This window comes from Vicia villosa, linkage group LG1 (assembly GCF_029867415.1).
Source record: "Vicia villosa cultivar HV-30 ecotype Madison, WI linkage group LG1, Vvil1.0, whole genome shotgun sequence".
Taxonomy (NCBI): domain Eukaryota; kingdom Viridiplantae; phylum Streptophyta; class Magnoliopsida; order Fabales; family Fabaceae; genus Vicia; species Vicia villosa.
In genome coordinates this window covers 167,325,341-167,352,814 of record NC_081180.1, presented here as the reverse complement: position 1 = coordinate 167,352,814, position 27,474 = coordinate 167,325,341, and the positions used below count along the sequence as shown (strand labels likewise).

General features: G+C 38.1%; 1 protein-coding gene across 1 annotated transcript in view; it reads right to left on the bottom strand.

Moving 5' to 3' along the window:
* Positions 1-8,936: 8,936 nt before the first annotated feature.
* Positions 8,937-27,474, bottom strand: part of LOC131658968 (uncharacterized) — a 29,669-nt gene continuing 11,131 nt past the window's right edge. The window contains exons 2-5 of the mRNA XM_058928216.1: positions 10,140-10,502; positions 9,644-10,055; positions 9,462-9,556; positions 8,937-9,410 (exon numbers count right to left, since the gene is read on the bottom strand). Coding sequence (XP_058784199.1) covers positions 8,937-9,410; positions 9,462-9,556; positions 9,644-10,055; positions 10,140-10,502 — 1,344 coding nt within the window. The remainder of the gene's footprint in view (positions 9,411-9,461; positions 9,557-9,643; positions 10,056-10,139; positions 10,503-27,474) is intronic.

The window sequence follows — 27,474 nt, the reverse complement described above, 5'->3', positions numbered from 1 at the left end:
AGAGCTTTAGTCTCCTTGACTTGAGCATTTCCTTCATGAGTCATTTTCAAGGACTCATATATGTCATAGGCCGTTTCCCTGTTAGATATCTTCTCATACTCAGCATGAGAGATAGCATTCAGCAAAACAGTTCTGCATTTATGATGATTCCTGAAAAGCTTCTTCTGATCATCGCTCATTTCTTGCCTTGTCAGCTTTACGCCACTGGCATTTACCGGATGTTTGTAACCATCCATCAGAAGATCCCATAGATCACCATCTAGACCAAGAAAGTAACTTTCCAGTTTATCTTTCCAGTATTCAAAGTTTTCACCATCAAATACCGGCGGTCTAGTATAACCATTGTTACCGTTGTGTTGCTCAGCAGAGCCAGATGTAGATGTAGACTTTGCAGTTTCATCAGCCATCTTTTACTGAAGTGTTTTTCTCTTCCTGAATCTTTTCTAAACACGGTTAAGTGCTTGCACCTTAGAACCGGCGCTCTGATACCAATTGAAGGATAGAAAAACACTTAGAAAGGGGGGGGGGGGTTTGAATAAGTGTAGCTTTAAAAACTTGACCGATAAAAATAAATTGCACAGTTATTTTTATCCTGGTTCGTTGTTAACTAAACTACTCCAGTCCACCCCCGCAGAGATGATTTACCTCAACTGAGGATTTAATCCACTAATCGCACGGATTACAATGGTTCTCCACTTAGTCAGCAACTAAGTCTTCCAGAGTCTTCTGATCACACACTGATCACTCCAGGAACAACTGCTTAGATACCCTCTAAGACTTTCTAGAGTATTCTGATCCACACGATCACTCTAGTTACAACCTGCTTAGATAACCTCTAAGACTTCCTAGAGTATTCTGATCCACACGATCACTCTAGTTCCTTACAACTTAATGTAATCAATTCTAAGAGTATTACAATTGCTTCTTAAAAGCTATAATCACAAACTGTGATATTTCTCTTAACGTTTAAGCTTAATCTCACTAATATATTACAACAGCAATGTAGTGAGCTTTGATGAAGATGAAGATTCTGAGCTTTGAATAGAACAGAGTTTCAGCAAGTTAATATGAGTTGTTTTGTTCAGAATCGTTAACCTTGCTTCTCATCAGAACTTCATATTTATAGGCGTTGGATAAGATGACCGTTGAGTGCATTTAATGCTTTGCGTGTTCCGTACAGCATCGCATTTAATGTTATACGCTTTTGTCAACTACCTCGAGCCTTGTTCACGCTGTGCCTACTGACGTTGCCTTTAATAGCTTCTAACGTTCCTTTTGTCAGTCAGCGTAGCCTGCCACATGTACTTCCTTCTGATCTGATGTTTGTGAATACAACGTTTGAATATCATCAGAGTCAAACAGCTTGGTGCAAAGCATCTTCTGATCTTCTGACCTTGAAGTGCTTCTGAGCGTGATACCATCAGAACTTCAGTGCTTCTGATCTCATGTTCTTCTGATGCTTCCATAGACCCATGTTCTGATTCTGCTTCGACCATCTTCTGATGTCTTGCCAGACCATGTTCTGATGTTGCATGCTGAACCCTTTGAGACAAAGCTTCTGAGCGCTGAATTATGCATACTCTTTATATATTTCCTGAAAAGGAAATTGCATTGGATTAGAGTACCATATTATTTTAAGCAAAATTCATATTATTGTTATCATCAAAACTAAAATAATTGATCAGAACAAATCTTGTTCTAACAATGTTATCTGAAGAAGCTGATGACTGGTGGATGTCAACCAGAACTGAGCTGGATGCTAGTGGTACAGCAATTACCTGGACTGTATTCAGGAGGGAATTTCTGAGGAGGTATTTTCCTGAAGATGTCAGGGGAAGAAAGGAAGTTGAATTTCTGGCGCTGGTTCAAGGCAATATGTCAGTACCAGAGTATGCTGCCAAGTTTGTGGAACTGGCAAGGTACTATGTGCACTACAATGATGATGAAGCCAGTGAGTTCTCGAAATGTGTCAAATTTGAGAATGGTCTTCGCGATGAGATCAAGCAGGGTATCAGGTACCAGAGAATCCGGAGGTTTGTTGATCTGGTAGATTGTAGCAGGATTTTTGAGGAAGATAACATCAAGCTGAGGTCATCTCACTCTCGCGAGTTGGTTGGCAGAAAGGGTAAGAAGCCTATGGATAGAGGTAAGCCATATGGTAGAGGTAAACCTGTTGATTGGAAGAAACCCAGTGGGGGAGATTCCAGTGCTCGTATCAGGTGTTACAATTGTGGTGAGATGGGACATCGTAGGAATGAGTGCAAGCTTGATCAGAAGAAGTGTTACAAGTGTGACCAAGTGGGCCATATTGCTGCTGACTGCAAGAGGAGGGTTGTGACTTGCTACAACTGTGGTGAAGAGGGTCACATCAGTCCTAATTGTCCTAAGCCGAAGAAGAACCAATCAGGAGGAAAGGTTTTTGCTTTGACCGGATCAAAGACTACTCCAGAGGACAGGTTGATTAAAGGTACGTGTTTCATTCATGGCACCCCTTTAGTTGCAATTATTGATACTGGAGCAAATCATTCTTTTATTTCTTTGGATTGTGCTATGAGGTTAAATCTTGAGATATCTGATATAAATGGAAGTATGGTTATTGACACTCCTGCGTCGGGTTCAGTAACTACTTCGTCTGCATGCTTGAATTGTCCGGTTGACATTTTTGGTAGGGAATTCGGGATGGACTTAGTGTGCCTTCCGTTGAAACAACTCGATGTAATCCTGGGAATGAACTGGTTGGAGTTCAATCGGGTTCATATCAACTGTTTTGCGAAGACAGTAATTTTTCCTGAAGAGGTTAGTAATGATGATCTGGAAATGACAGCTAGACAAGTGAATGAAGCTATCGGAGATGGTGCAACAGTGTTTATGTTGTTCGCATTGATGAATGTGAAGGAGAAGGTGGCGGGTGGCGAATTACCGGTGGTGTGTGAATTTCCAGAAGATGTGAATGAATTACCACCGGAAAGAGAAGTGGAGTTTTCGATTGATTTGGTTCCGGGAACTAGTCCAGTGTCAATGGCGCCGTATCGTATGTCTCCGTCTGAATTGGCTGAACTGAAGAAGCAGTTAGAGGAATTGCTTGAGAAGAAGTTTATTCGTCCTAGTGTTTCGCCGTGGGGTGCGCCTGTGTTGCTGGTAAAGAAGAAAGAGGGTTCAATGAGGTTGTGTGTAGATTACAGACAATTGAACAAGGTTACTATCAAAAATCGGTATCCATTGCCGAGGATTGATGATTTGATGGACCAGTTGGTTGGAGCACGTGTGTTTAGTAAGATTGATCTGAGGTCTGAGTACCATCAGATACGTGTGAAGGATGACGATATTCAGAAGACTGCTTTTAGAGCAAGGTATGGACATTATGAGTATTCTGTAATGCCGTTTGGGGTTACTAATGCACCCGGTGTTTTTATGGAATATATGAACAGGATCTTCCATCCTTATCTCGATAAGTTTGTAGTGGTGTTTATAGACGATATCCTGATATATTCTAAGAGTGAGGAAGAACATGCAGAGCATCTCAGAACTGTGTTAGAATTGTTGAAAGAGAAGCGACTTTTTGCCAAACTGTCGAAGTGTGAATTTTGGTTAGAAGAAGTCAGTTTTCTTGGACATGTGATTTCTAAGGATGGTATTGTTGTGGACCCTACAAAGATAGAAGTTGTGTCTCAGTGGGAAGCTCCGATGTCAGTATCTGAGATTCGTAGTTTTCTTGGCCTTGCAGGTTACTACAGAAAGTTCATTGAGGGATTTTCAAAGTTAGCATTGCCGTTAACTAAATTAACCAGGAAGGGACAAGCCTTTATTTGGGATGCAAAGTGTGAAGAAGGATTCCAAGAGCTTAAGAGGAGATTGACTAGTGCTCCTATTTTGATTTTGCCAAATCCGACAGAATCATTTGTGGTTTATTGTGACGCATCACTGATGGGTCTAGGTGGTGTATTGATGCAGAATCGACAAGTAGTTGCTTATGCGTCGAGACAACTCAAAGTGCATGAGAGAAATTATCCGACTCATGATTTGGAGTTGGCAGCTGTGGTTTTTGTTTTGAAGTTGTGGCGACACTATTTGTATGGTTCGAGATTTGAGGTGTTCAGTGATCATAAGAGCTTGAAGTATCTCTTTGATCAGAAAGAGCTGAATATGAGACAGAGAAGGTGGTTAGAATTTCTGAAGGATTATGATTTTGGTTTGAATTACCATCCGGGTAAGGCAAACGTCGTGGCTGATGCATTGAGTAGGAAGACCTTGCATATGTCTATGCTAATGGTGAAGGAATTGGATTTGATTGAACAATTCAGAGACTTGAGTTTAGTGTGTGAAGATACTCCTACTAGTGTCAAATTGGGTATGCTGAAGCTGACTAGTGGTATTCTCGAAGAAATAAGAGAAGGTCAGAAAGCTGATGTTGGGTTGATTGATAAGTTGACTTTGATTAACCAAGGCAAGGGTGGTGAATTCAGAGTGGATGAGAATGGTATGCTGAAGTTTGGTGACAGAGTTTGTGTTCCTGATGTTGATGAAATCCGAAAACGTATTTTGGAAGAAGGACACCGTAGTGGGTTGAGTATTCATCCTGGTGCTACAAAGATGTATCATGATTTGAAAAAGTTGTTTTGGTGGCCTGGAATGAAGAAGGAGATTGCTGAGTTTGTGTACTCTTGTTTGACTTGCCAGAAGTCAAAGATCGAGCATCAGAAACCGTCTGGGTTTATGCAACCGATGTTTATTCCTGAGTGGAAGTGGGATAGCATATCAATGGATTTTGTTTCGGGCTTGCCGAGAACTGTCAGAAATTGTGAAGCTATCTGGGTCGTGGTAGACAGGTTGACGAAGTCTGCACATTTTATACCGGTGAGAATGGATTATTCGATGGAGAAGCTAGCTCAGTTGTATATTGAGAAGATAGTTAGTCTTCATGGTATTCCTTCAAGTATCGTGTCAGACAGAGATCCGAGATTTACATCTAAGTTCTGGGAAGGTTTGCAGAAAGCTTTGGGTACTAAGCTGAGACTGAGTTCTGCTTATCATCCGCAGACTGATGGACAGACTGAGAGGACGATTCAGTCATTAGAGGATTTGTTGCGGGCTTGTGTGTTGGAAAAAGGAGGTACTTGGGATAGTTATCTGCCTTTGATTGAGTTTACCTACAACAACAGTTATCATTCGAGTATCGGTATGGCTCCGTTTGAGGCTTTGTATGGTAGGAGGTGTAAGACGCCGTTGTGTTGGTACGAATCTGGTGAGAGTGCTGTGATTGGTCCAGAAATTGTACAACAGACTACAGAGAAGATTAAAATGATTCAGGAGAAGATGAAGGCTTCTCAGAGTCGTCAGAAGAGTTATCACGACAAAAGGAGGAAAACACTTGAGTTTCAAGAGGGAGATCATGTGTTTATGAGAGTTACTCCTATGACAGGGATTGGTCGGGCATTGAAGTCGAAGAAGTTAACTCCGTGTTTTATCGGACCATTCCAAATTTCTGAAAGAGTGGGAGAAGTGGCTTATCGTATCGCTTTATCGCCGATGCTTGCAAATTTGCATGATGTATTTCATGTGTCTCAGTTGAGGAAATACATTTCAGATCCGTCCCATGTGATCCAAGTAGATGATATACAGGTGAAAGATAACTTGACGGTTGAGACTTTACCTGTGAGGATTGAGGATCGAAGGCTGAAGCAATTGCGTGGCAAGGAAATAGCTTTGGTCAGAGTGGCTTGGGGAGGACCTGCTGAGGGAAATGTTACCTGGGAGCTAGAGAGTCAGATGAAGGATTCTTATCCAGAGCTCTTTACCTAAGGTACGTTTTCGAGGACGAAAACTCTTTTAGTGGGGGAGAGTTGTAACACCCGTATAATTTTATTATTAATTTAAATTGGATATTTAATTAATAATTGGAATTATTAAGAATTTTGTGGAAATTATAGAAATAATGGTTGATGGCATTTGGGCCATGTGAGAGATTAGTAAGAAGAGGGGGGGTGTGGTGTAGTAAAGCCCTTACTCATTTAATATTATTTTTCATAAAATAATCAGAATTGGGAATTGAGAAAGAAAGAACGTGAAAGAACAGAATTGGGAACAAGGAACGTGAAGGAGAACTGTAGAGGGAGAGACCAAGAACCAAGACTTTTATCTGAGGTAAGGGGAGACTCTCCGTTTAATCTCTTTTATCGTATTATGGGTGATAGTATGGATTAGGAGTATGATCGGATCCATTGATTCTATATTCTGAATTTTCATCTGTGTTCATCATTGAATTTGGACTGTTAGTCCCTAACAACTGATAGATTTAGGGTATGATGAATGAAATTGATTATGGGATCATATACTATGGTTATGGGCGAATTCGTATGCTGTTTAGATGTGATTTTTTTCTGGTTTCTAGACTCAAAATCGTGGACTGGTATGAGTAAAAACGAATGGGTTTTGGACTGTTACGAATTCTGCAGGTTCTGGGCTTTTTCTGGTGTTTCGCGTATGAAATAGTGCCATACGCGTATGGGATGAGGTCATACGCGTATGGGGGACACTCCCAATGGGCTATACGCGTATGATACGCAGTTGCCCTGTCCCAAATACCACATACTGGTGTTTTGCGTATGAGAGCGTATGAGGATGCTCATACGCGTATGGGAATTTGGAAAGAGGAAAATTATTCTGGTGATACGCGTATGGCAAGGCTGATACGCGTATGGGTTGGTTTCTAGGCCATTTTGAGTTCTGGTGAAATGCGTATGATACGCGTATGAGACATGGTGATACGCGTATGGATGCGTATGGGCAACATGATACGCGTATGGACGCTATGTGTGTAAATTTCTGTTTTGTGATTTTCTGGAAAGTTCGATGATGTGTAACTTTCGATTTGTAGGCCTGTTTGCATGCTGTTTGAGATTGTGTAAACCTTGTGATGTGATGCTATGGTTTACTGATGATTGATTGTATTGAATGATGTCAATGTATATATGAACATGCTTAGTGTTGATGATGATGATGAAATGAGTATAGATGATGCTACTCATAGAATGGTAATGATGAAAGTATGTTATATATATGTTGCATGCATTCATAAACATGGGCTGAATCCTATGTGATGAGAGGATTCAGCGAGGGGCAGAATTCCCATTGTGTGGAATTTGTGCTGGCAGGGCCGTATCTGGATGATGATAGATCGGTTGGTGGATGATTCCACTGGTGATGATTGGTACCACATGCATAGTGTCAGTTTCATACATGTGCATGATTTGTTTATAACATAATGATATATGTTACATGTTGACTGTCTGTTTATCTGTGGATGTGTAAATGATGATTTGTCTGAATATGAAACAATTGGGTGAATGATATAACTATGATATGTTATTATTTATGATGCAATAACATTGGTTAACTGTGATGAGACTCACCCTTACTTGTTGTCATTTTCAGATTGAGGATAGCGGCGCGACTTGGTGAGGATTAGCTCATAAGTCGGTTTTTAGTTATAGTGTCGGTGTCATGCTCTGGTAGATGTAACACTGGGAACACGTTTGTTTTGGAGTTGATTATAACTCTAATTGGTTTTGTTGGTTGAGTCAGATACATTAATGATGAATGTTGACTCTATGTTTTTGATTCCGCTGTGTAAAACATGATTTTATTTAATGAGTTATAATTTCAGTTGTTTCAGTGAATGCATGATATGTACCGACGTGTGTTTTATTACTTATGAAATTGTGATGCCTCTCTACATGTTACTCTGATTTAATATACTGTTATTTGCCGCGGGTTATTAGAGGGGTGTTACAAGGACTTCCTACTCAATGCATTAGCTACCACATTTGCTTTACCAGGATGGTAACTCAAATCAAAATCATAGTCTTTTAACAACTCAAGCCACTTTTTATGTCTCATGTTCAACTCTTTCTGATTGAACAAGTACTTCAGACTTTTGTGATCACTAAACACTTCAAATTTAGAGCCAAATAGATAATGTTTCCAAATTTTCAAAACAAACACCACAGCGGCCAACTCTAAATCATGCGTAGGATAATTACTCTCATGAACTTTAAGTTGTCTCGAAGCATAGGCAACCACTTGTCCATTTTTTATCAACACACCACCAAGGCCCATCTTCGACGCATCACAATAGACCACAAAAGACTCACTCGGACTAGGCAAAATTAATACCAGAGCGGTCGTGAACTTCTTCTTTAACTGAACAAAATTTTCTTCATATGCAACATCTCATACATAAGCTTGACCTTTTCGAGTCAACTGAGTTAACGGTAATGCTAACTTAGAAAACCCCTCAATGAACCTTCGATAGTAATCGGCCAACCCAAGAAAACTTTGAATCTCAGTCGTAGACTTGGGAGTCTCCCATTGTAACACAGCGTCAACCTTAGAAGGATCCACAACAATCCCACCACTAGAAATCACGTGGCCAAGAAAACTTACTTCCTTCAACCAAAACTCACACTTCGACAGCTTTGCATACAACTTTTCTCTTTCAACACTTGCAATACCACACGCAAATGTTCAGCATGCTCCTCTTCCGATTTAGAAAAAATCAAAATATCATCAATAAACATCACCACAAACTTATCCAAATACGAATGGAAAGTCCGACTCATAAATTCCATAAAAACACCTGGAGCATTCGATACACCAAATGACATCACAGTATATTCATAATGACCATACCTTGTTCGAAAAGCCGTCTTCAAAATATCATCTGGTTTAACTCGAATATGATGATAACCCCACCTCAAATCAATCTTATTGAAAACATTAGCACCCACCAAGTAATCCATAAAATCGTCAATCCTCAGAAGTGGATACTTATTTTTGATAGTCACTTTATTCAACTGCATGTAGTCTACACACAACCTCATACTTCCGTCTTTCTTCTTGACTAACATCACAGGCACACCCCACGGAGAAACACTCAGTCAAACAAACATCTTCTCTAGCATATCTTCCAATTGCTTCTTCAATTCATTCAGCTCGGAAGCCAACATTCTATAAGGAGTCATCGATACTGGACTCGTAGCTGGCACCAATTCTATAGAAAACTCCACTTCATGTTCCGGGGGAAAATCACTTATATCATTTGGAAACACCTCAGGAAATTCACCAACAACTGGAATTCCAATACTGGTAGCTTCACTCTCACTTTGCAACAATGCAAAAATTGCAAAAATCACGGCCTCGTCTCTAAGGCATTCACTCACTTGCTTAGCAGTCAACAACATCAATTCTCTGTTATCACCAAACTTGGAGAACCTTAATGTCTTATTATAACAATTAATATGAATGTAGTTGAACTCCAACCAGTTTATACCAAAAATCACATCGATTTGGTGCAAGGGTAGACACACCAAATCCATCACAAAACTCTTATCAAAGATAGTCAAAGGACATTCCTTACAAACAAAAGTAGTAGTAACAAATCCACTAGAAAGAGTCTATATTACCATACTACCATTCATAGAAGACAATTGCAATCCCAACATAGTAGCACAATCAACTGAAATAAATGAATGAGTACCACCAGTATCAATAATAGCAACTAATTCGATATTGTTAAGAAAACAAGTACCTCAAATCAAGTTGTCCTTCTTGAAATCCTCAGCTCCACTCAAAGCAAACACTCTACCATTGGTCTTGGCAGAATTCCCATCCTTCTTCGACTTCTGGCACTGGGTGCTGATATGACCATGTTCAGCATAATTAAAACAGGTCGGACCATCGTCCTTGTAGTCAGGAACACGATGATCGATCTTACCACATCTGTAACATCTAATCACCTTGTTCTCACACTTATTGAAAAAGTGACCTTGCTCACCATACCTATAACATCTGACAGTAGCAGGAGCTCCTCCCCCACTTGTCTTTTTCCCATCGGTAACCTTCTGTTTCCCTTTGTCATCAGGAGCATCATAAGGATTCTTACGATCATGATGTGGTTTTCCTCTCTTCTCGTTCAGACTCTTGTAATGAGCCGAATGAGCAATATTATCTTCTTCATAAATTTGACAGTTGTTCACCAACTCCGCAAACCTACAGATCTGCTGATATCCAATCACCCATTTAATCTCTGGATGCAACCCGCTCTCAAACTTGATACACTTTGAAAACTCACCCGTCTATACACTATAGTGTAGGTAGAACTTCACTAGCTCCACGAACTTAGCAGCATACTCAGTGACGGTTGAATTCCCTTGTTTCAACGCAAGGAACTCCGTCTCTTTCTTTCCCCTAACATCTTCGGTAAAATACTTCCTCATGAACTCCCTCGTGAACACAACCCAAGTAATCACCTCCCCAATAGCTTCCAATCTCTGACGAGTGCCAACCCACCAGTCATCAGCTTCTCCAGCCAGCATATGAGTACCATAACGTACCTTTTGCACGGTAGAATAATCCATCACCCTCAAAATCCTCTTGATCTCCTTGAGCCACTCTTTTGCTCCATCTGGATCATACCGACCATGGAAAGTAGGTGGATTCTCCCTCTAGAACATACTCAAACTACGAGACTCATCAATCATTCCAGCATTAGTCTAATTCTGCATCGCCTGAGCAACACCATCCAAGGCATCAGCAATTGCAGCTTCGTTTCTTCCAACCATATTTTGTTCACATCAAAATTAGCATCAAAGTAAGAATTAACTACCGACAGTAATCCAACTGCCACACTAAGACTCAATAACCAGGTTGGACGGACCGACCTGCTCTGATACCACTAATGTAACACCCTTCTAACCCTCAAGGAATTTTCTCATTATAATATGAAATAAATCAAATAAGAATCACCAACAAGGGTGGCACATCGTCATATAAACTTCACATTAACTAGTCCTGCTTTGTAACACGGGTTCTCAAGGTCTGTTTAAAACAGTATCTCATTTATCATCATAAAACAAAGTATGTTATCTCGCAATGGAATTAATAATTTAAAACATCTTTAAAACAATCTTCATAAAACATCATTTAAACCTCATGGTTCATGAGTTATAACTCAAACATCAAAATCCTTTGAAAGGTAACTCATCAAAATACAATCAAATCCAAAATAATCAAAGAGAACATATTAGTTCCAAACATAGCAACCCCGACCCCGATGTGTCATACCCAAAATTTGCCCGGTCAATTCATGTCTTTTAATTCATTAAGGATCAAAATTAAGAATCATAGGGTTTGACATTCCTATTGTCAAACCTGCGTTCTTATAGAATATCCTGAGTTAAAATGAGGGTTAAGGTTAGAAGGTGTTTGAGCTCAGCCATCTATCTCGTTTTTGAGATTTTTAGTCTGTTTCACAATTGATCATATGCCTTAGGATTTTTTGTTTGATTATTAATTTTTTGGTTTGATCGTTTTTCACAATTTTTAACTATTATTATTTGATTATTAATTTTAATATTTGATTTAATCATCTATTATTATTATTATTATTATTATTAATTATTATTATTATTAGTTAGTATTAGGATTAGTAGTATTACTAATTTTAATAGCATTATCAATATTATTAGTTTAAATTATTGTTATTTATCATTCTATTTTATAATTATTAGATTTTCTTACTCATTTAAAATATTAAGCTAAATACAATAATCATGAAATAAATAAATAAAAAAAGAGGAAAGATTGGTTGTCCAAAGGGCCAAAGAAAAAACGTGAAAGATGGCTTGAGGGAACAAAAATGGCAAGTTTGGATGACAAAATAAGATCTTGATTCTTCAATTGCAAAGGAAGGGGGAATGAGTTTTCTTGACCTAATTGGGCCATATATAAACCAAGAACAATTGCAGACAAGGGGAGGAAATCTGGCCTCCAATAGGCAGAACCGAATGCAAAAAAGGGAGAGAAAAAGTCAAATTCGAATTTGAAGAACCAGGTCAATTCAAAGCGTTCTGAGGATTCAGGCATATTCCTAGAGCATATTCGAAGCTATTCCAATCATTAGCAGGTCTCAAAACTCCCGGAAGTGTTCGTAATAAGCTACGGTTTGCCTCTTCCTAGATTTCTTCGATTGCTTTGATTCGGGCATCATAAACAACTTTTGATTGTTTATAAATGTTCATGGTGGTGTTTTGAACGATTATGGGTACTTAATTGGATCGGTACGTGTTCATATCGTGATACGCCATTGTTGGTACTTAGGGTATGTGTTTAGGGTTTTTGAATACAGGGACGATTCGGTTGAATTAATGGCGCCATCCAGATCGCACGAACGAGACGAGTCTGTCCACGGCAACATTTTCAATTTTGGTGTTGATATGAGGGGTTTACGAATTGTTAGGTGTAATAGGTACGCGTTTATTATAGCGTGTATAAAACTAGCGCTGTAAAAGCCTTTCCACAGGTTTAATTGAAGAAGACGATGAGCTGGCAAGGTGTTAGTGGTGGGTTTGAATAATCGTGCACGTTTTCCAGTGACGACAATGCTTTTCTATATCATTAATTGGGTGAGGTTTTAAAACATAACGCGCGTTTGGTTGAATTGGTAAGGCTGGAGCGCGAGGGGAAGGTCCTGGGATCGATCCCCGGTTGCCACAATAATTTTTACTAAATCGTCTACTCACGGATCCTGTGCGCGCGCTCCATGATAACCCATCGTGCGCCCCCAGTTTCCTTCCGTTGGATCATCATCTCATGTAGATCTAAAGGCCCTGAGCACAGAACTCCATGGTACTCCTCTATAGAGCAGCAGTACACGATCCCAGCCAGGTTTTATTTAATTATTTCCATATTTTGTAGAATTGTATTATTAATTTTAATTATTTTTGTTATGTATATGATTTAAATTTTTTGAATTAGATTGAAATAATATGATTAGATTAAGGCTATAAATATTTAGGATTGTTCCCGATTATTTTCTCGATCATCCGACTTAATTAATTTTAATCTAATTTTAATTATAAAAACCATAAAAACCTGTATAAATATATTAAGATATTAGGACTCACTCAATCCCATTGGCCAGTGGCCAGGGTATTAGGATTAGGTTTTTTTTTCAACCGACCTAGGTATTTAGACAAACAATTTAGAATTTTATTCGCTTCGATTAAATCAATTGATCGCGGTGGATAATAATAAATTAATTGTTTAATTAATTAAATCCTATAAATTAAAACACAATTTATTTTGCTAAATGGTTTTAACCAAAGCTATTGGTTGCGATGATTAGCATTTTCCCTTTATCAAATTCGTTATTATTTGTAATCGAATCTATCGATTATGAGGAGTAACGATAATTAAAATACGCACATTTGCTATTCGTGATAATCGAATCTATCGATTATAGTGGTTAGCAGTCCTCCCTTTAATCCGTTAGCCGTAGTAATCAAACCTATTGATTATCGCAACTAATGGTAGCAAATTAAAACCAGGGTTGTACGCCCAAATCTCAAAACACACTAAACCACGACACTACGGATTTTCATCCTTTTCAATCAGGCAATTCAAAATGCCTTTCAAATCACAACTTCCAAAACTACGACAGGCCATTCAAAAAGCCTTCAAACACCTCCATATCAAATTCTAAGGCGTACAACCCTGTGCCCGAACTACGTAGACTCTGATCCTTCATAAGGAGGTACGTAGGCACTTGGCAACAAGGCGAGTCCCCTCCCCCATAAATCTCATTTTGTCCCGATTATGTTCCTTAATCATAAACCTTTAACTTTGATGATTTTTGCCATTTACCCTATGACTATAACTTTCTGTCACCTTTCTTTATATTAACCCTATAATGCAAACCATAGGAAAGGGTTGAGGGTGCCTAACACCTTCCCTCGACCTGAATATAGTATCTTACCCTGATCTCTTAACTGCGCGAGGTTTCCTATTCGCCTTTGTAGAATAGGTGGCGACTCTAATCTTTAATTTTTAGGGCAGGTTGCTACAGCTGGCGACTCTGCTGGGGATACACTTCCTGGTGAATTACTATACTCCTATAGGTTTTGGCAGGGTTTAGGTTTGTGGCAAACTATTTAGGTTTTCGGCAAACTTTTTAGGGTTTGGCTAAATTGCCATTTTAGGGTTTATGGTTTTTTATATAAATATTTAATTTTTATTTATTTATTTATTTGCCTACATCTATTTACAGTAATTTAAATATTTATTTAATTGTTGTTTTACTATACTTTTGAATTATAAGCGGCTGGACTTCGAGGTTAGTTTGTTTTTAAATATTCAAATTTAAATTCATTTATTTATTTATCTACATCTATTTACAGTAATTTTATTTATTTATTTTTACTGTAATTTAAAATAAATGTTGCTTTAGTTGCTTGTATATAATTGTTGTTTTTTACATTTTGGGATATATAAAATTGTTGTTAAACCTAAGTGTGGGAGTTATCTTTAAGACCAGGGGGACTTGAATCGCCTACGAGTCTTATTGATAATTCCACTCAGAGTGGGTTGAATATCCGGAAATGTCCAATACGAGGCTTGACCTTGTTGAGGGCAGGACTTGGTATTGGCTGATCTCTCTGAGAACCTACCCCCAAAATTCGAACCTCATGGATAAAATGAGTTGTTCTAAAATCCAAAGAGACAAAAAGTCTCGGTGGCTACGAACGACCCCATGAGACCTTCTAGAATACTCCCATGGAAAGGGCAGGCTCCCTAAAGCCGCTACGTCGAACCTATGAACCTAGGACTTTTGTGCTTCTGTGCTCATTATATGTTTGCAATTTATATACTTCGAATATCTATACGTTTCAATTTTGCGGGTATCCCTACGTATTCCCTAGCCTGTAGGGACTCTAATTTCTAAGACCACGTGTTTCCCACGAAGGACATCACCATCTATGCATTCCCTAACATGTAGGGATTTTATTTTTATATCCTTGTATCTACAACTACGCGTCCTTCCCACGAGGGACATCTTCGTTTACGCACGTCAATTGGTCTCTCGATGGCCATGAGATATAGTGACTGTCTCGAACGGTCACTCTGTGCTTGCCTCTACGAACCCCCTAGCCAATAGGGATTTTCTTTTACGCCCATGTGTTTCTACAACAACGTGTCCTTCCCCTGAAGGACATCCTCATTAATGCATGTTGATTGGCTTAACGATGGCCATGAGAGCTAGTAACTGTCTTGAACGGTTAACCCGTGTTTATTCCCGCGCATCCTCTGACTTGTAGGGTTTGGACTTCCATTTATGCGCCTTCAATCCCTAGCATGTAGGGAGTTCACTTCGTCTTATATCGTCCTTAGATAGGTTACGTTCCACATAGAGAACCTTCCCACGAGGGACAACTTCGTAAATACACGTCGAACAACCTCTCGAAGGTCATGAGACTTGGTGATTGTCCTGAACGGTCGTCAACTGCTACTTTCCGCGTACCTTTTAATCTAAGGGATTCCCATTAACGTGTCATAATATCTAGCTTGCAGGTGTTTCTTCAGAGTCTAATGTCATCCCTAGATCCGCATAGGCTATCCTTAGGACTATATCTATCGCGCGTCCGCATTGCATTACATACAAGGAGTCATCATATACAAAAAAATAAAGGAGTCCTTTGCATACGCGTGCATTCTCATTTTCATGCGTCCATACATTTACATTCACATTTGCATTTCTACCTTCGTCCGCATCCATACTTACCATGCTAGCCGGTTTCCCGCAACTTTCAAAGACCAAAGGGGATCATCAACTATGGAGAAAGTAGGATAAATTATTGAAAACGATCTCGGCCTCACTACAAAAAAAAAAAGAGGATGTCTTTCGCCATGCCATTTACATATCCACGCCTTGTCGTAACTTGATTATAAATACAACAAAAGACTATCGTCGAGCAAGGACTAGTTCAACAAAAGAGTTCCCTCATAGATACACTCAAGGGGTATCTAGCCATAAAAGGGTTCATCTTAGAACACATCAAATTTGCAAGGACACTCTACGATAACCTAGGGGCAAGGATTAGTCTAGCTGGGGCAATATCCTGAACAAAGGTGCATAACTACGGTGGAGAGAAAGCGACATATATTAACTCTCCACCAAGGGGCAAAAGGGTCCTAAATTTCCTTTATCAATCTACGAACTCCGAGGATTGCGAACGGTGTGATACTATCCTTAGAAAAAACAAAAGAGGTTCAGTCAAAGGAAACTCATGAAGTTCCGATATGACGAAAACCCACCACTAACAAATTTATTCTCGACAGGTTTGACGTGCCCAAGGAAAGTTCGAGATTACCCTTTACTCTTACAAGTCCACGAACTAAGGAGTGAAACAAAGTCGACAGACTCACAAAAGAGAGTACCCTAGGATGAATAGGTTTATCATTTCAAGTTGTAACTTCTACGATCCTAAGATGTTATTTGATGTAAAAATGTTGTACCTTTCGAATAGTAATTTAATAAAATATTCATGCATGTTTTGAAATCAATCCATTCGCTTCATTCGCTCACTACTACGACTTTCCACTCGCACCCTTCTATTCTGTTTCAATTTCGACTTTCAATTATTAACAAACTTAAGGGAGAATGACGAATACAAATAACTAAGTCTCGCTAAACATATGCTTTCAAGGTAAGACCGAACCGACGATGTACAGGCATTGTTTCAATTCCCAAACAGTGGAGACATAAGGATGTTAATCCCTCATTACCCCCTCGAGCCAGGAGTTGGAGCTTGTTTCTACTTTTCAAATAAACCTTAATTTTAACCAGGGGCAGGGTAGATTTCAATTAATTCAATGGTGTATTTTAGTTGTCAAGAGAATCAGTTAATCCAAGCAAGGAGCAAGCAAAGGTTCAAGCATATCTTCTTCCTCGCATTCATCTAAGATTGAGGAAGCAATGGAGATAATATTCACAACATCTTCTTCCTCAACACATCATTCAAAGATCGAGGAAGTATCAAAGTCGAAGCTCGCAAATCAACATAGCAGTCACAATATTCAAAACCCAAGGAGCATTCAAAAGAAAAGGAGAAAAGCGCCCGCTAAGTCAAAATGGAAAATTTCATAAAAGAAAACAAAAAGGCTTAGGCAAAAATTAGGGCATCCCGATGGATCAAACTCAAAAGAATTGGTTCATGCAAAAATAAGGGATAAAAACAAAGGCGAAATACAAAGGATAATCTGGTGACTGCTAAACCATGAAAGCTTCACATCAATGCTTGGATCTTTACAACATTTTTATCAGTGCTTGGATCTCCACTAAGGCTTCTGCTCAACAACAAAACTGAAATGATTCTCTTGCATACAAAGCACATCCATTGGATTAGGCGAATCTTTAGGATTTGGAGAACATTAAGGAGAAAGGGGTGGGGTAAATAAACTTTGAGCCTTATATCCATTATTTCTTAAAACGTGAACCAGGCCAAGTTACAACATTTAAAAGTCCTAATTGAGGCAAGGTTAACTACGAAAGCATATTAAGCAGGATTTTGTTATACTGACTCCTAGGTTTGTTAAAACTATTCCTAATCACCTCGCTTCTTTAAACATTCGTTTCTAATCATTCAGTCCTAATTCATGACGGACTTCGATTTCAAAACTTGCATTCGCATTATATTAGAATTACTTTTCAAAGGGTACAACGTCATCTACAAACATACACTTAGCATCGAGGAAATCTCGAAATTGGTTTAATCAAAGGTAATCATTTCTAATAAAGACTCTGAAGTGGGGGGAACCACATCTAGGGGGTTCTCCTAAACAGGGGCAAAAATTTCAAGGATCATAGGGGCATGCAATCGAACATCCTATTGACTAGGGGCATTCATCCTAAGGATCAATCGACTTGGGGTCACATCTCGAAGCAATAGCAATCAGGGGCATGTCAAAACATGGGAAGAATCCAAATTCATAAGGATAGAAGACTATGGATAACCTTCCATAATCTGGAAATCAAGGGCATACCCTTTAATCTAAACGTCGAAGCACACGACAAGGTTATTTCTTGGAGCATTTCCTTCATAACTTGGAGATCAAAGGCATATTTTCCCACAAAAATATTAGGGCAGTAAATATCAAACCCTTAGGGTGAACAACTCGAAGGGTTAAAGGCGTGGAGAACCTCAAAAGGTTAAAGGCGTGGAGTAATTTAAAAAAAAGCCAAACTAGGGCAAGGCGCAACATGAGGAAAAGGCGTTCTCACACTTTACAACATCCAATCAATCTTTCTCCAAACAACGATCTTCAAAGTTCAAAAAAACAAGTATTGGGAAATCGCGCTAGCATCCAACAACCATCCAACATCAGCAAGCTATATACGCTTTGGTTATCAACAACCTAGCACTGGAGCATCATGTAAATCATGCATTATATACATTGGTTGATACATTACACCACACCTTTTCAAACAATCTACTTTAAGAAAAATCTTACGATCCTTTCTAGGAACCTTTTTAGGTAGTCTTCTTCAAGACGAATTATCGTCATTTCCAAGAACCTTTTCAGGTAGTCTTCATCAAGACATTTCTTTTTCTAAGTTCCTTTTCAGATAGTCTTCTTCAAGACATTCTTTTTCTAAATACCTTTTCAGGTAGTCTTCTTCAAGACATTCCTTTTTCTAAGTCCCTTTTCAGGTAGTCTTCTTCAAGACATTCCTTTTTCTAAGTTCCTTTTCAGGTAGTGTCCTTCAAGACAATCTTTGTCTAAGTACCTTTTCAGGTAGTCTTCTTCGAGACATTCTTATTCCAAGAACCTCTTTAGGTAGTCTTTTTAAGACATTCTGTTCTAAATTTTTTTTCAAGTAGTCTTCTTTAAGACAAATTGTCGATCCTTTTCAGGAACCTCTTCAAGTAGTCTTCTTTAAGACATTCAAAGAACCTTCCTAGGTAGTCTTTTTAAGACATTCCTTTTCTAAGAACCTTTCTAGGTAATATTCTCTAAGACAACCATCGCCATTTCCAAAAACCTTTTTAGGTAGACTTCTTTTTAAGACATTCCTTTTCTAAGAGCCTTTCTAGGTAATATTTTCTAAGACAAATTTCTATCCATTCTGAGAACCTTTTTAGGTAGTCCTTCTTAAAGACATCTTTCAGCCTTTTCAGGTAGTCGTCTTTAAAGACATTCTTCATTCCTCGCTAAGAACTTTTTTAGGTGGTCTTCTTTAAGACAAATTTCTATCCTAAGAACCTTTTTCAGGTAGTCTTCTTTAAGACGAATTTTCGTATCCATTCCAGAAACCTTTTCAGGTAGTCTTGTAGAAGATATTACTTCGTTCCACTCGCTACATCAATCAACATATACATAAGCATAAGCATTACCCGCATACATAAACGTTACCAAGCCAACATAAGCATAGCCGTGGTGTAGGTGAAAATATGGTTTAAACAGGCTCAATAAGGAGATAAAATCTTAGGATTGACATCAGCAACAGCATACATGCATACGCATTAGCATATGCATATCATCTATTACATTCACATATTACCAAAAGCCTAGTTTCCGACCCTCGAGTCGTGAGTTTCCAACCCTCGTGTTGTGATAGGTGTATTTTCCGGCCCTCGAGTCGTGAGTTTCCAACCCTCGTGTTGTGGTAGGTGTGTTTTTCGACCCTCGAGTCGTGAATGTCCGACCCTCGAGTCGTGAGTTTCTATACATACCGTGTCCTTCCCGACCCTTGAGTCGTGAATATTTGACGTGCTATTTTCTCCGACCCTCGAGTCGTGAGTCTCCAAACAGGTGAATCTTTTTCATGCAGGTAAGTTCGCTAGAACTATAGCAAATGATTACTCTTATGCAGGTACGCTTGTCAGAACCATGGCAGGTGATCCCTTTGGTGCAGGTGAAATTTGTCCAAACCAGGGCAAATGATCCAAATGGTGTAGGTGAAACTTGTTCGAACCAGGGCAAATAATCCTATTGGTGCAGGTGAGTTTGCGATAACCCTCACGAATGATCCTATTGGCGCAGGTGAGTTTGCGATAACCCTCGCAAATGATCCTATTGGTGCAGGTGAGTTTGCGATAACCCTCGCAAATGATCTAGTGGTGCAGGTGAGTTTGCGATAACCCTCGCAAATTATCCTAAAGGTGCAGGAGAGTTTGCGATAACCCTCGCAAATTATCCTAATGGGGCAGGTGAGTTTGCGATAACCCTTGCAAATGACCCTATTGGTGCAGGTGAGCTTGTTAGAATCATAACAAGTGATCCCTCTTACAAGTCCTCGCTATTTAAGACTCAGGCTTTAGCAGGACGATTCTTTTCTCTCACACTCGAGCAAAGGGGTTTTGCAAAGGGTTCTACAACAAAATTTTCAAAGGTTTCCTCAATTGGGTTTATCACGTGAGTCCCTCGGCAGTGATATTCTCCAAAACATCATCAATAACAAACAAAGGTTTTATTTTTTTTTTCTTTTTCAGAATTACTAACATACTTCAACTAACAATCATGCATCATTCAACTAACATACTTCATTCATACATTATGCATATACATACATTGCTCTCATTTATTTTGAGAAGCTCACTGCATCATACATCGCATGCATCATAGCATTGCATAAAATTCAGGTTGCCTTTTTAGGCCGTGCTACAACTAAAATACAGTGGTCCCTTTCAGAAGCGTTTGCTCCACGCTCTGAAAAATGGTATTCACCTCGGGTGGCATCTGTAAGCCCATCTCCTCCAAAACTTCTTCCCAACAAGTGCAAATTTCGGGGCATTCAATATTCAATCCTCTTCTACCTTTAGATCACGATAGGCAGACGTTCCTATCTTCCTCTTCAGATTAAGAAGATTGAATAGGGGCAGCTGTCATACCCCAAAATTTGCCCGGTCAATTCATGTCTTTTAATTCATTAAGGATCAAAATTAAGAATCATGGGGTTTGACATTCCTATTGTCAAACCTGCGTTCTTATAGAATATCCTGAGTTAAAATGAGGGTTAAGGTTAGAAGGTGTTTGAGCTCAGCCATCTATCCCGTTTTTGAGATTTTTAGTCTGTTTCACAATTGATCATATGCCTTAGGATTTTTTGTTTGATTATTAATTTTTTGGTTTGATCGTTTTTCACAATTTTTAACTATTATTATTTGATTATTAATTTTAATATTTGATTTAATCATCTATTATTATTATTAATTATTATTATTATTAGTTAGTATTAGGATTAGTAGTATTACTAATTTTAATAGCATTATCAATATTATTAGTTTAAATTATTGTTATTTATCATTCTATTTTATAATTATTAGATTTTATTACTCATTTAAAATATTAAGCTAAATACAATAATCATGAAATAAATAAATAAAAAAAGAGGAAAGATTGGTTGTCCAAAGGGCCAAAGAAAAAACGTGAAAGATGGCTTGAGGGAACAAAAATGACAAGTTTGGATGACAAAATAAGATCTTGATTCTTCAATTGCAAAGGAAGGGGGATTGAGTTTTCTTGACCTAATTGGGCCATATATAAACCAAGAACAATTGCAGACAAGGGGAGGAAATCTAGCCTCCAATAGGCAGAACCGAATGCAAAAAAGGGAGAGAGAAAGTCAAATTCGAATTTGAAGAACCAGGTAAATTCAAAGCGTTCTGAGGATTCAGGCAAATTCCTAGAGCATATTCGAAGCTATTCCAATCATTAGCAGGTCTCAAAACTCCCGGAAGTGTTCGTAATAAGCTACAGTTTGCCTCTTCCTAGATTTCTTCGATTGCTTTGATTTGGGCATCATAAACAACTTTTGATTGTTTATAAATGTTCATGGTGGTGTTTTGAACGATTATGGGTACTTAATTGGATCGGTACGTGTTCATATCGTGATACGCCATTGTTGGTACTTAGGGTTTGTGTTTAGGGTTTTTGAATACAGGGACGATTTGGTTGAATTAATGGCGCCATCAAGATCGCACGAACGAGACGAGTCTGTCCACGGCAACGTTTTCAATTTTGGTGTTGATATGAGGGGTTTACGAATTGTTAGGTGTAATAGGTACGCGTTTATTATAGCGTGTATAAAACTAGCGCTGTAAAAGCCTTTCCACAGGTTTAATTGAAGAAGACGATGAGCTGGCAAGGGGTTAGTGGCGGGTTTGAATAATCGTGCGCGTTTTCCAGTGACGACAATGCTTTTCTATATCACTAATTGGGTGAGGTTTTAAAACATAACGCGCGTTTGGTTGAATTGGTAAGGCTGGAGCGCGAGGGGAAGGTCCTGGGATCGATCCCCGGTTGCCACAATAATTTTTACTAAATCGTCTACTCACGGATCCTGTGCGCGTGCTCCATGATAACCCATCGTGCGCCCCCAGATTCCTTCCGTTGGATCATCATCTCATGTAGATCTAAAGGCCCTGAGCACAGAACTCCATGATACTCCTCTATAGAGCAGCAGTACACGATCCCAGCCAGGTTTTATTTAATTATTTCCATATTTTGTAGAATTGTATTATTAATTTTAATTATTTTTGTTATGTATATTATTTAATTTTTTGAATTAGATTGAAATAATATGATTAGATTAAGGCTATAAATATTTAGGGTTGTTCCCGATTATTTTCTAGATCATCCGGCTTAATTAATTTTAATCTAATTTTAATTATAAAAACCATAAAAACCTGTATAAATATATTAAGATATTAGGACTCACTCAATCCCATTGGCCAGTGGCCAGGGTATTAGGATTAGGTTTTTTTTCAACCGACCTAGGTATTTAGACAAACAATTTAGAATTTTATTCGCTTCGATTAAATCAATTGATCGCGGTGGATAATAATCAATTAATTGTTTAATTAATTAAATCCTATAAATTAAAACACAATTTATTTTGCTAAATGGTTTTAACCAAAGCTATTGGTTGCGATGATTAGCATTTTCCCTTTATCAAATTCGTTATTATTTGTAATCGATTATGAGGAGTAACGATAATTAAAATACGCACATTTGCTATTCGTGATAATCGAATCTATCGATTATAGTGGTTAGCAATCCTCCCTTTAATCCGTTAGCCGTAGTAATCAAACCTATTGATTATCGCAACTAATGGTAGCAAATTAAAACCAGGGTTGTACGCCCAAATCTCAAAACACACTAAACCACGACACTACGGATTTTCATCCTTTTCAATCAGGCAATTCAAAATGCCTTTCAAATAACAACTTCCAAAACTACGACAGGCCATTCAAAAAGCCTTCAAACACCTCCATATCAAATTCTAAGGCGTACAACCCTGTGCCCGAACTACGTAGACTCTGATCCTCCATAAGGAGGTACGTAGGCACTTGGCAACAAGGCGAGTCCCCTCCCCCATAAATCTCATTTTGTCCCGATTATGTTCCTTAATCATAAACCTTTAACTTTGATGATTTTTGCCATTTACCCTATGACTATAACTTTCTGTCACTTTTCTTTATATTAACCCTATAATGCAAACCATAGGAAAGGGTTGAGGGTGCCTAACACCTTCCCTCGACCTGAATATAGTATCTTACCCTGATCTCTTAACTGCGCGAGGTTTCCTATTCGCCTTTGTAGAATAGGTGGCGACTCTAATCTTTAATTTTTAGGGCAGGTTGCTACACGATGTTACGTATCATAGAAAGACCCCTTTCAATCTTAACAAACGGTAAAAGGGACACCAAGAAGCCATCCTCTAAGCCCAACGGACTATTCCTGATTACCTGCGCATTACCCATGTGGAGGCAACATTCAAACAGAAAGGGTGAGTATTTCATAAATATTATATAATACATAAGGAATAGATATAGTATTTGTATAATAATAACCAATCATACATATAGTGATACAACGTATTCATCATATACGCATACTTACTCGCACTTGCACATCATCACCTATTCACAACATCACTTATGATTCAATCACAATTATCACATATGTATTTCACATCACAATTAATCAAATATCATCAAATCAAACAACGTCACAACAATGAAATGCAACATTAATGGACTCATGCATATGGTACCAATTCATCACTGATGACTCATTCATCGTTCTCCAAAGATTCCCACCATAGGATCGATTCCCAATTGGAATCAGAGCACGTCAAAATATTTAACTCAATCCGCACAATGGGATTAAGAGCCTTCACTGGACCAATGGTCCTACAACATCACTGGACTATCGTCCTACCAATATGCTATGAATGCATGATGCTCAACGTCACAAAATCAACGACCACGGCTAGTCAACAAGGCATCATCATTCATGTATTCATCAAAGTCATGCCATTATTCAAACATACAACTTCACAACATCTCGGTCAACTCAACACACAAACATCAATTAATCAAGTTATCAATCAACACAACAACATTCACCAAAGTCAAGTATAGAAACATAAGAATTCACAAAACCAAGTTACATACAAAATGTCATATAAACCTACCCAAACATGCATAGTAAATTCCAGAAAATTCTCAAAAATTATTATAAAATATAAGTTTCCATATTCTAAAATCATTTTTCAAAAATATTAATTTTCGATTCAAAAATATGCGCTAAGCGCCCTTTGTACCGCGCTAAGTGTGATACCTACTGACTTGATCCTCCTTTTATTTTTAAGAGCGCGCTAAGCGGGATCTACGATTCTGCTAAAAATTCCTGCGCGACCTGCATCATACCAGACTCAAACTTTTATTCAAAAATTGATTTTAATCATTGTTTTCCTGCGATTTGAGGTCTATTATCATAGTTCTAACATGCCTAACTCATTATAAACATCAAATTGCACACATCCATCATATCCTCAATCTTCTCCATTAAACCCTAAACCTTCCAAATCATGATAATGGTGGATTTAACTCTACCTCATGTTATCAATCATAATACAGCAATCATCATCATCACACGACATGTTATTCATACAATCAAACGAACAATCATCATGGATTCATCAAGAACAACACAAAACCCCCAAGATTATCATAATACTCATGATAACCCCCTACCTTACATTATTAGCCGAACTGATTCTCTTTTCGAATTCCTACGGTTGATCTTGTTCTCCTCTTCTTCTTTCCCTAGCTATCTCTTCTTTCACTTTTTCTCTAAAACTCTACGTTGAATGAATATTCTCTCATATTTCCTATTTTTACCTAGTTAGCCTTAGGACCCTTATTATGAACTTCCTAATATGCCGTTACTAAGTTTTTCCCATATTATCTCTTTATTTTATTTAAGAGTATGTTTTTTGTTCTTATAAAATTATCAAATTTTGTTTTTGGTCCCTATTAAAAAAATGACAAGTTTTGGTCCCCACAAAATTATTATGCATGTAGTTTTAGTCTCTACTGTTAAACTGATGTGTATTTTTGAATAGTTATTTTACAAACAAGTTTAGAACGTTATAAAAAGTTTTTCGAAAAAAAGAAACTCAAAATTTGATATGTAAGTCGAGATTTGCATTACTTTTATCATTATCTTTTGAAATTTAAAAATTCATATTTAATTCTACTCATTTTAAAAAATTCTAAAATTTGGTAAAGAAATATTTTATAGTATTCTAAACACATATGAAAAAAATTATTAAAAAATTTAAAAGTTTAAGGATAATTAAACAATTTTCACAATTTTAAAAAATAGCAGGGACTAAAAGTGCATGCATAAAAATTTTGTAGGGACTAAAATATGTCATTTTTTATAGGGACTAAAAATGAAATTTGAGATATTTAGAGGGAGTAAAGACATACTTAACCCTTTATTTAATTATTTAATAACACTAATTAGAAATTATATTATTCTAACTAACACCTTAATTTCACTACCCCCCACACACACACCAACATAAATGTCACACGTCACATATCTTCATTGATAAATCATCGTGACTCTTATAATCACATCAAATAATCAATTAAATAATAAAATTTAATTATTGGGGAGTTACACAAGGCCTGTGAGTTGAGTCATGTACAACTTGTGATCCAAGTCATAAAGTTTCATGATTCGAATCAGGTATATACTGTGATTCGAATCAAAGACACAAAAATTTCCTATTCTCCTATGTTTGGTTTGATTCGAGACATGGATTGTGATTAACTCAAGTCACACACAAGAAATATCAAATTTTCAAGTTTTTCAAAATAGTTTGAGATTCCACTTCCTACATGACTTGAATTGATATCACTTATGGTTCCTATTTCATTAACTCAGGCAATTCACTTGACTCCAGATTCACTGTCAACCCTCCAACACCTACCACTCATTCTTGTCTAGAGCTTTTACACTCAGATGTAAACAGCTGGTTGGAGATTCTGGGTGCTGCTCACCTTAATCATCTGGATGAGTATGCTACCTGCAACCTTTGGGAAGCCTTTCGCCAGGATTTTCTGGTTAGGGCTACGGATGTCCAGAGAATGATCATGACTGAAGCTCCTGGGGTTCGTGGTCGTCTCTTGGAAGTTGGTGAAAGCAGCTATCACCATCTCATCAGGAACAGAAGAGTTCTTGAAGAGAGGATACCTGCAGATGAGATGGAAGAAGAAAATCTCTGCAGAGACATCGTGGTTTGGAGACCATGGTACCCTGTGCTGACTGGAGATTTTCAGTGGTTGTTTGATTGGTTCAGAATGAACCCTTCTGAAAGTGCTCCTCACATGGTCTTTCCAGAAGTGGTTTATCCTGCTGAAGTTGCTGGTCCTACTCCTCCAACAAACCTAGCAGCTATTCTTCAGGCGTTGGAAGTTGGAGCTTCTGTGTTGCCTGAACCAGAATATGCTGAGGCTGCTCCTGAGTCAGACTCAGATGTTGAGATGGAAGATACAGAAGCTGAAGACCTCCCAGAAGATCGTCCTGCTGAGATTGCTGTCCCTGTTGGCAGAAATTCTGGTGCTTCTTCTTCTGGTGTACCCTCAGCTCTGATGGAGACCTTGGAAGCTCTGCATCAGAATCAAGCTATGCTGGCTTCTTGTTTGGACGCGCAAGAAGCAGCCAATGCTGAGTTTCGCTCCTTCATGGCAAGGCAAACTGCAAGCACTGACGGGGTTCATGACATTCTGGCGCAGATTTTGTCTAAGCTAGGGTCTTAGTCGTTTGGTCTTTGTAGTTTTCTTTCCTTGTTGCATATGTTTTCTGCATACATCTTTTGTAATCCGCTTGTTTAAATCAATGAAAAGTTTAATTCTGTTTCTTTCCTTTGTCGTTTTCTACATCTGAATCTTTTATATTCTTTTTGATGTTATGACAAAAAGGGGGAGAAAATATATGATAAATGATTTGATTAAATATTATCAGTTACCGGGTAAAAAGGCCCCACATTACTAACAGAACTTGCAAAGTTCTATGCTTTAAGTTGTGTTGTTGCAGGAATCGAAGATTCAAGATCAACATGAGAAGCAACAAGATGAATCAAGTTCTTGGAGTCTTGAAGCAAGCTGAGTGCTATGAAGCTTCAGAATCAGAAGCAAGAAGGAAGAATGTTCAGATATTCTGATGATAGAATATGATATGATTCTGAATGTCTATTTGTTTATATACATCCTATATGGCTTATATGGCTCTGATACATATTATGTGTTCTGAAACATATTTTATGTTCTGATTCAT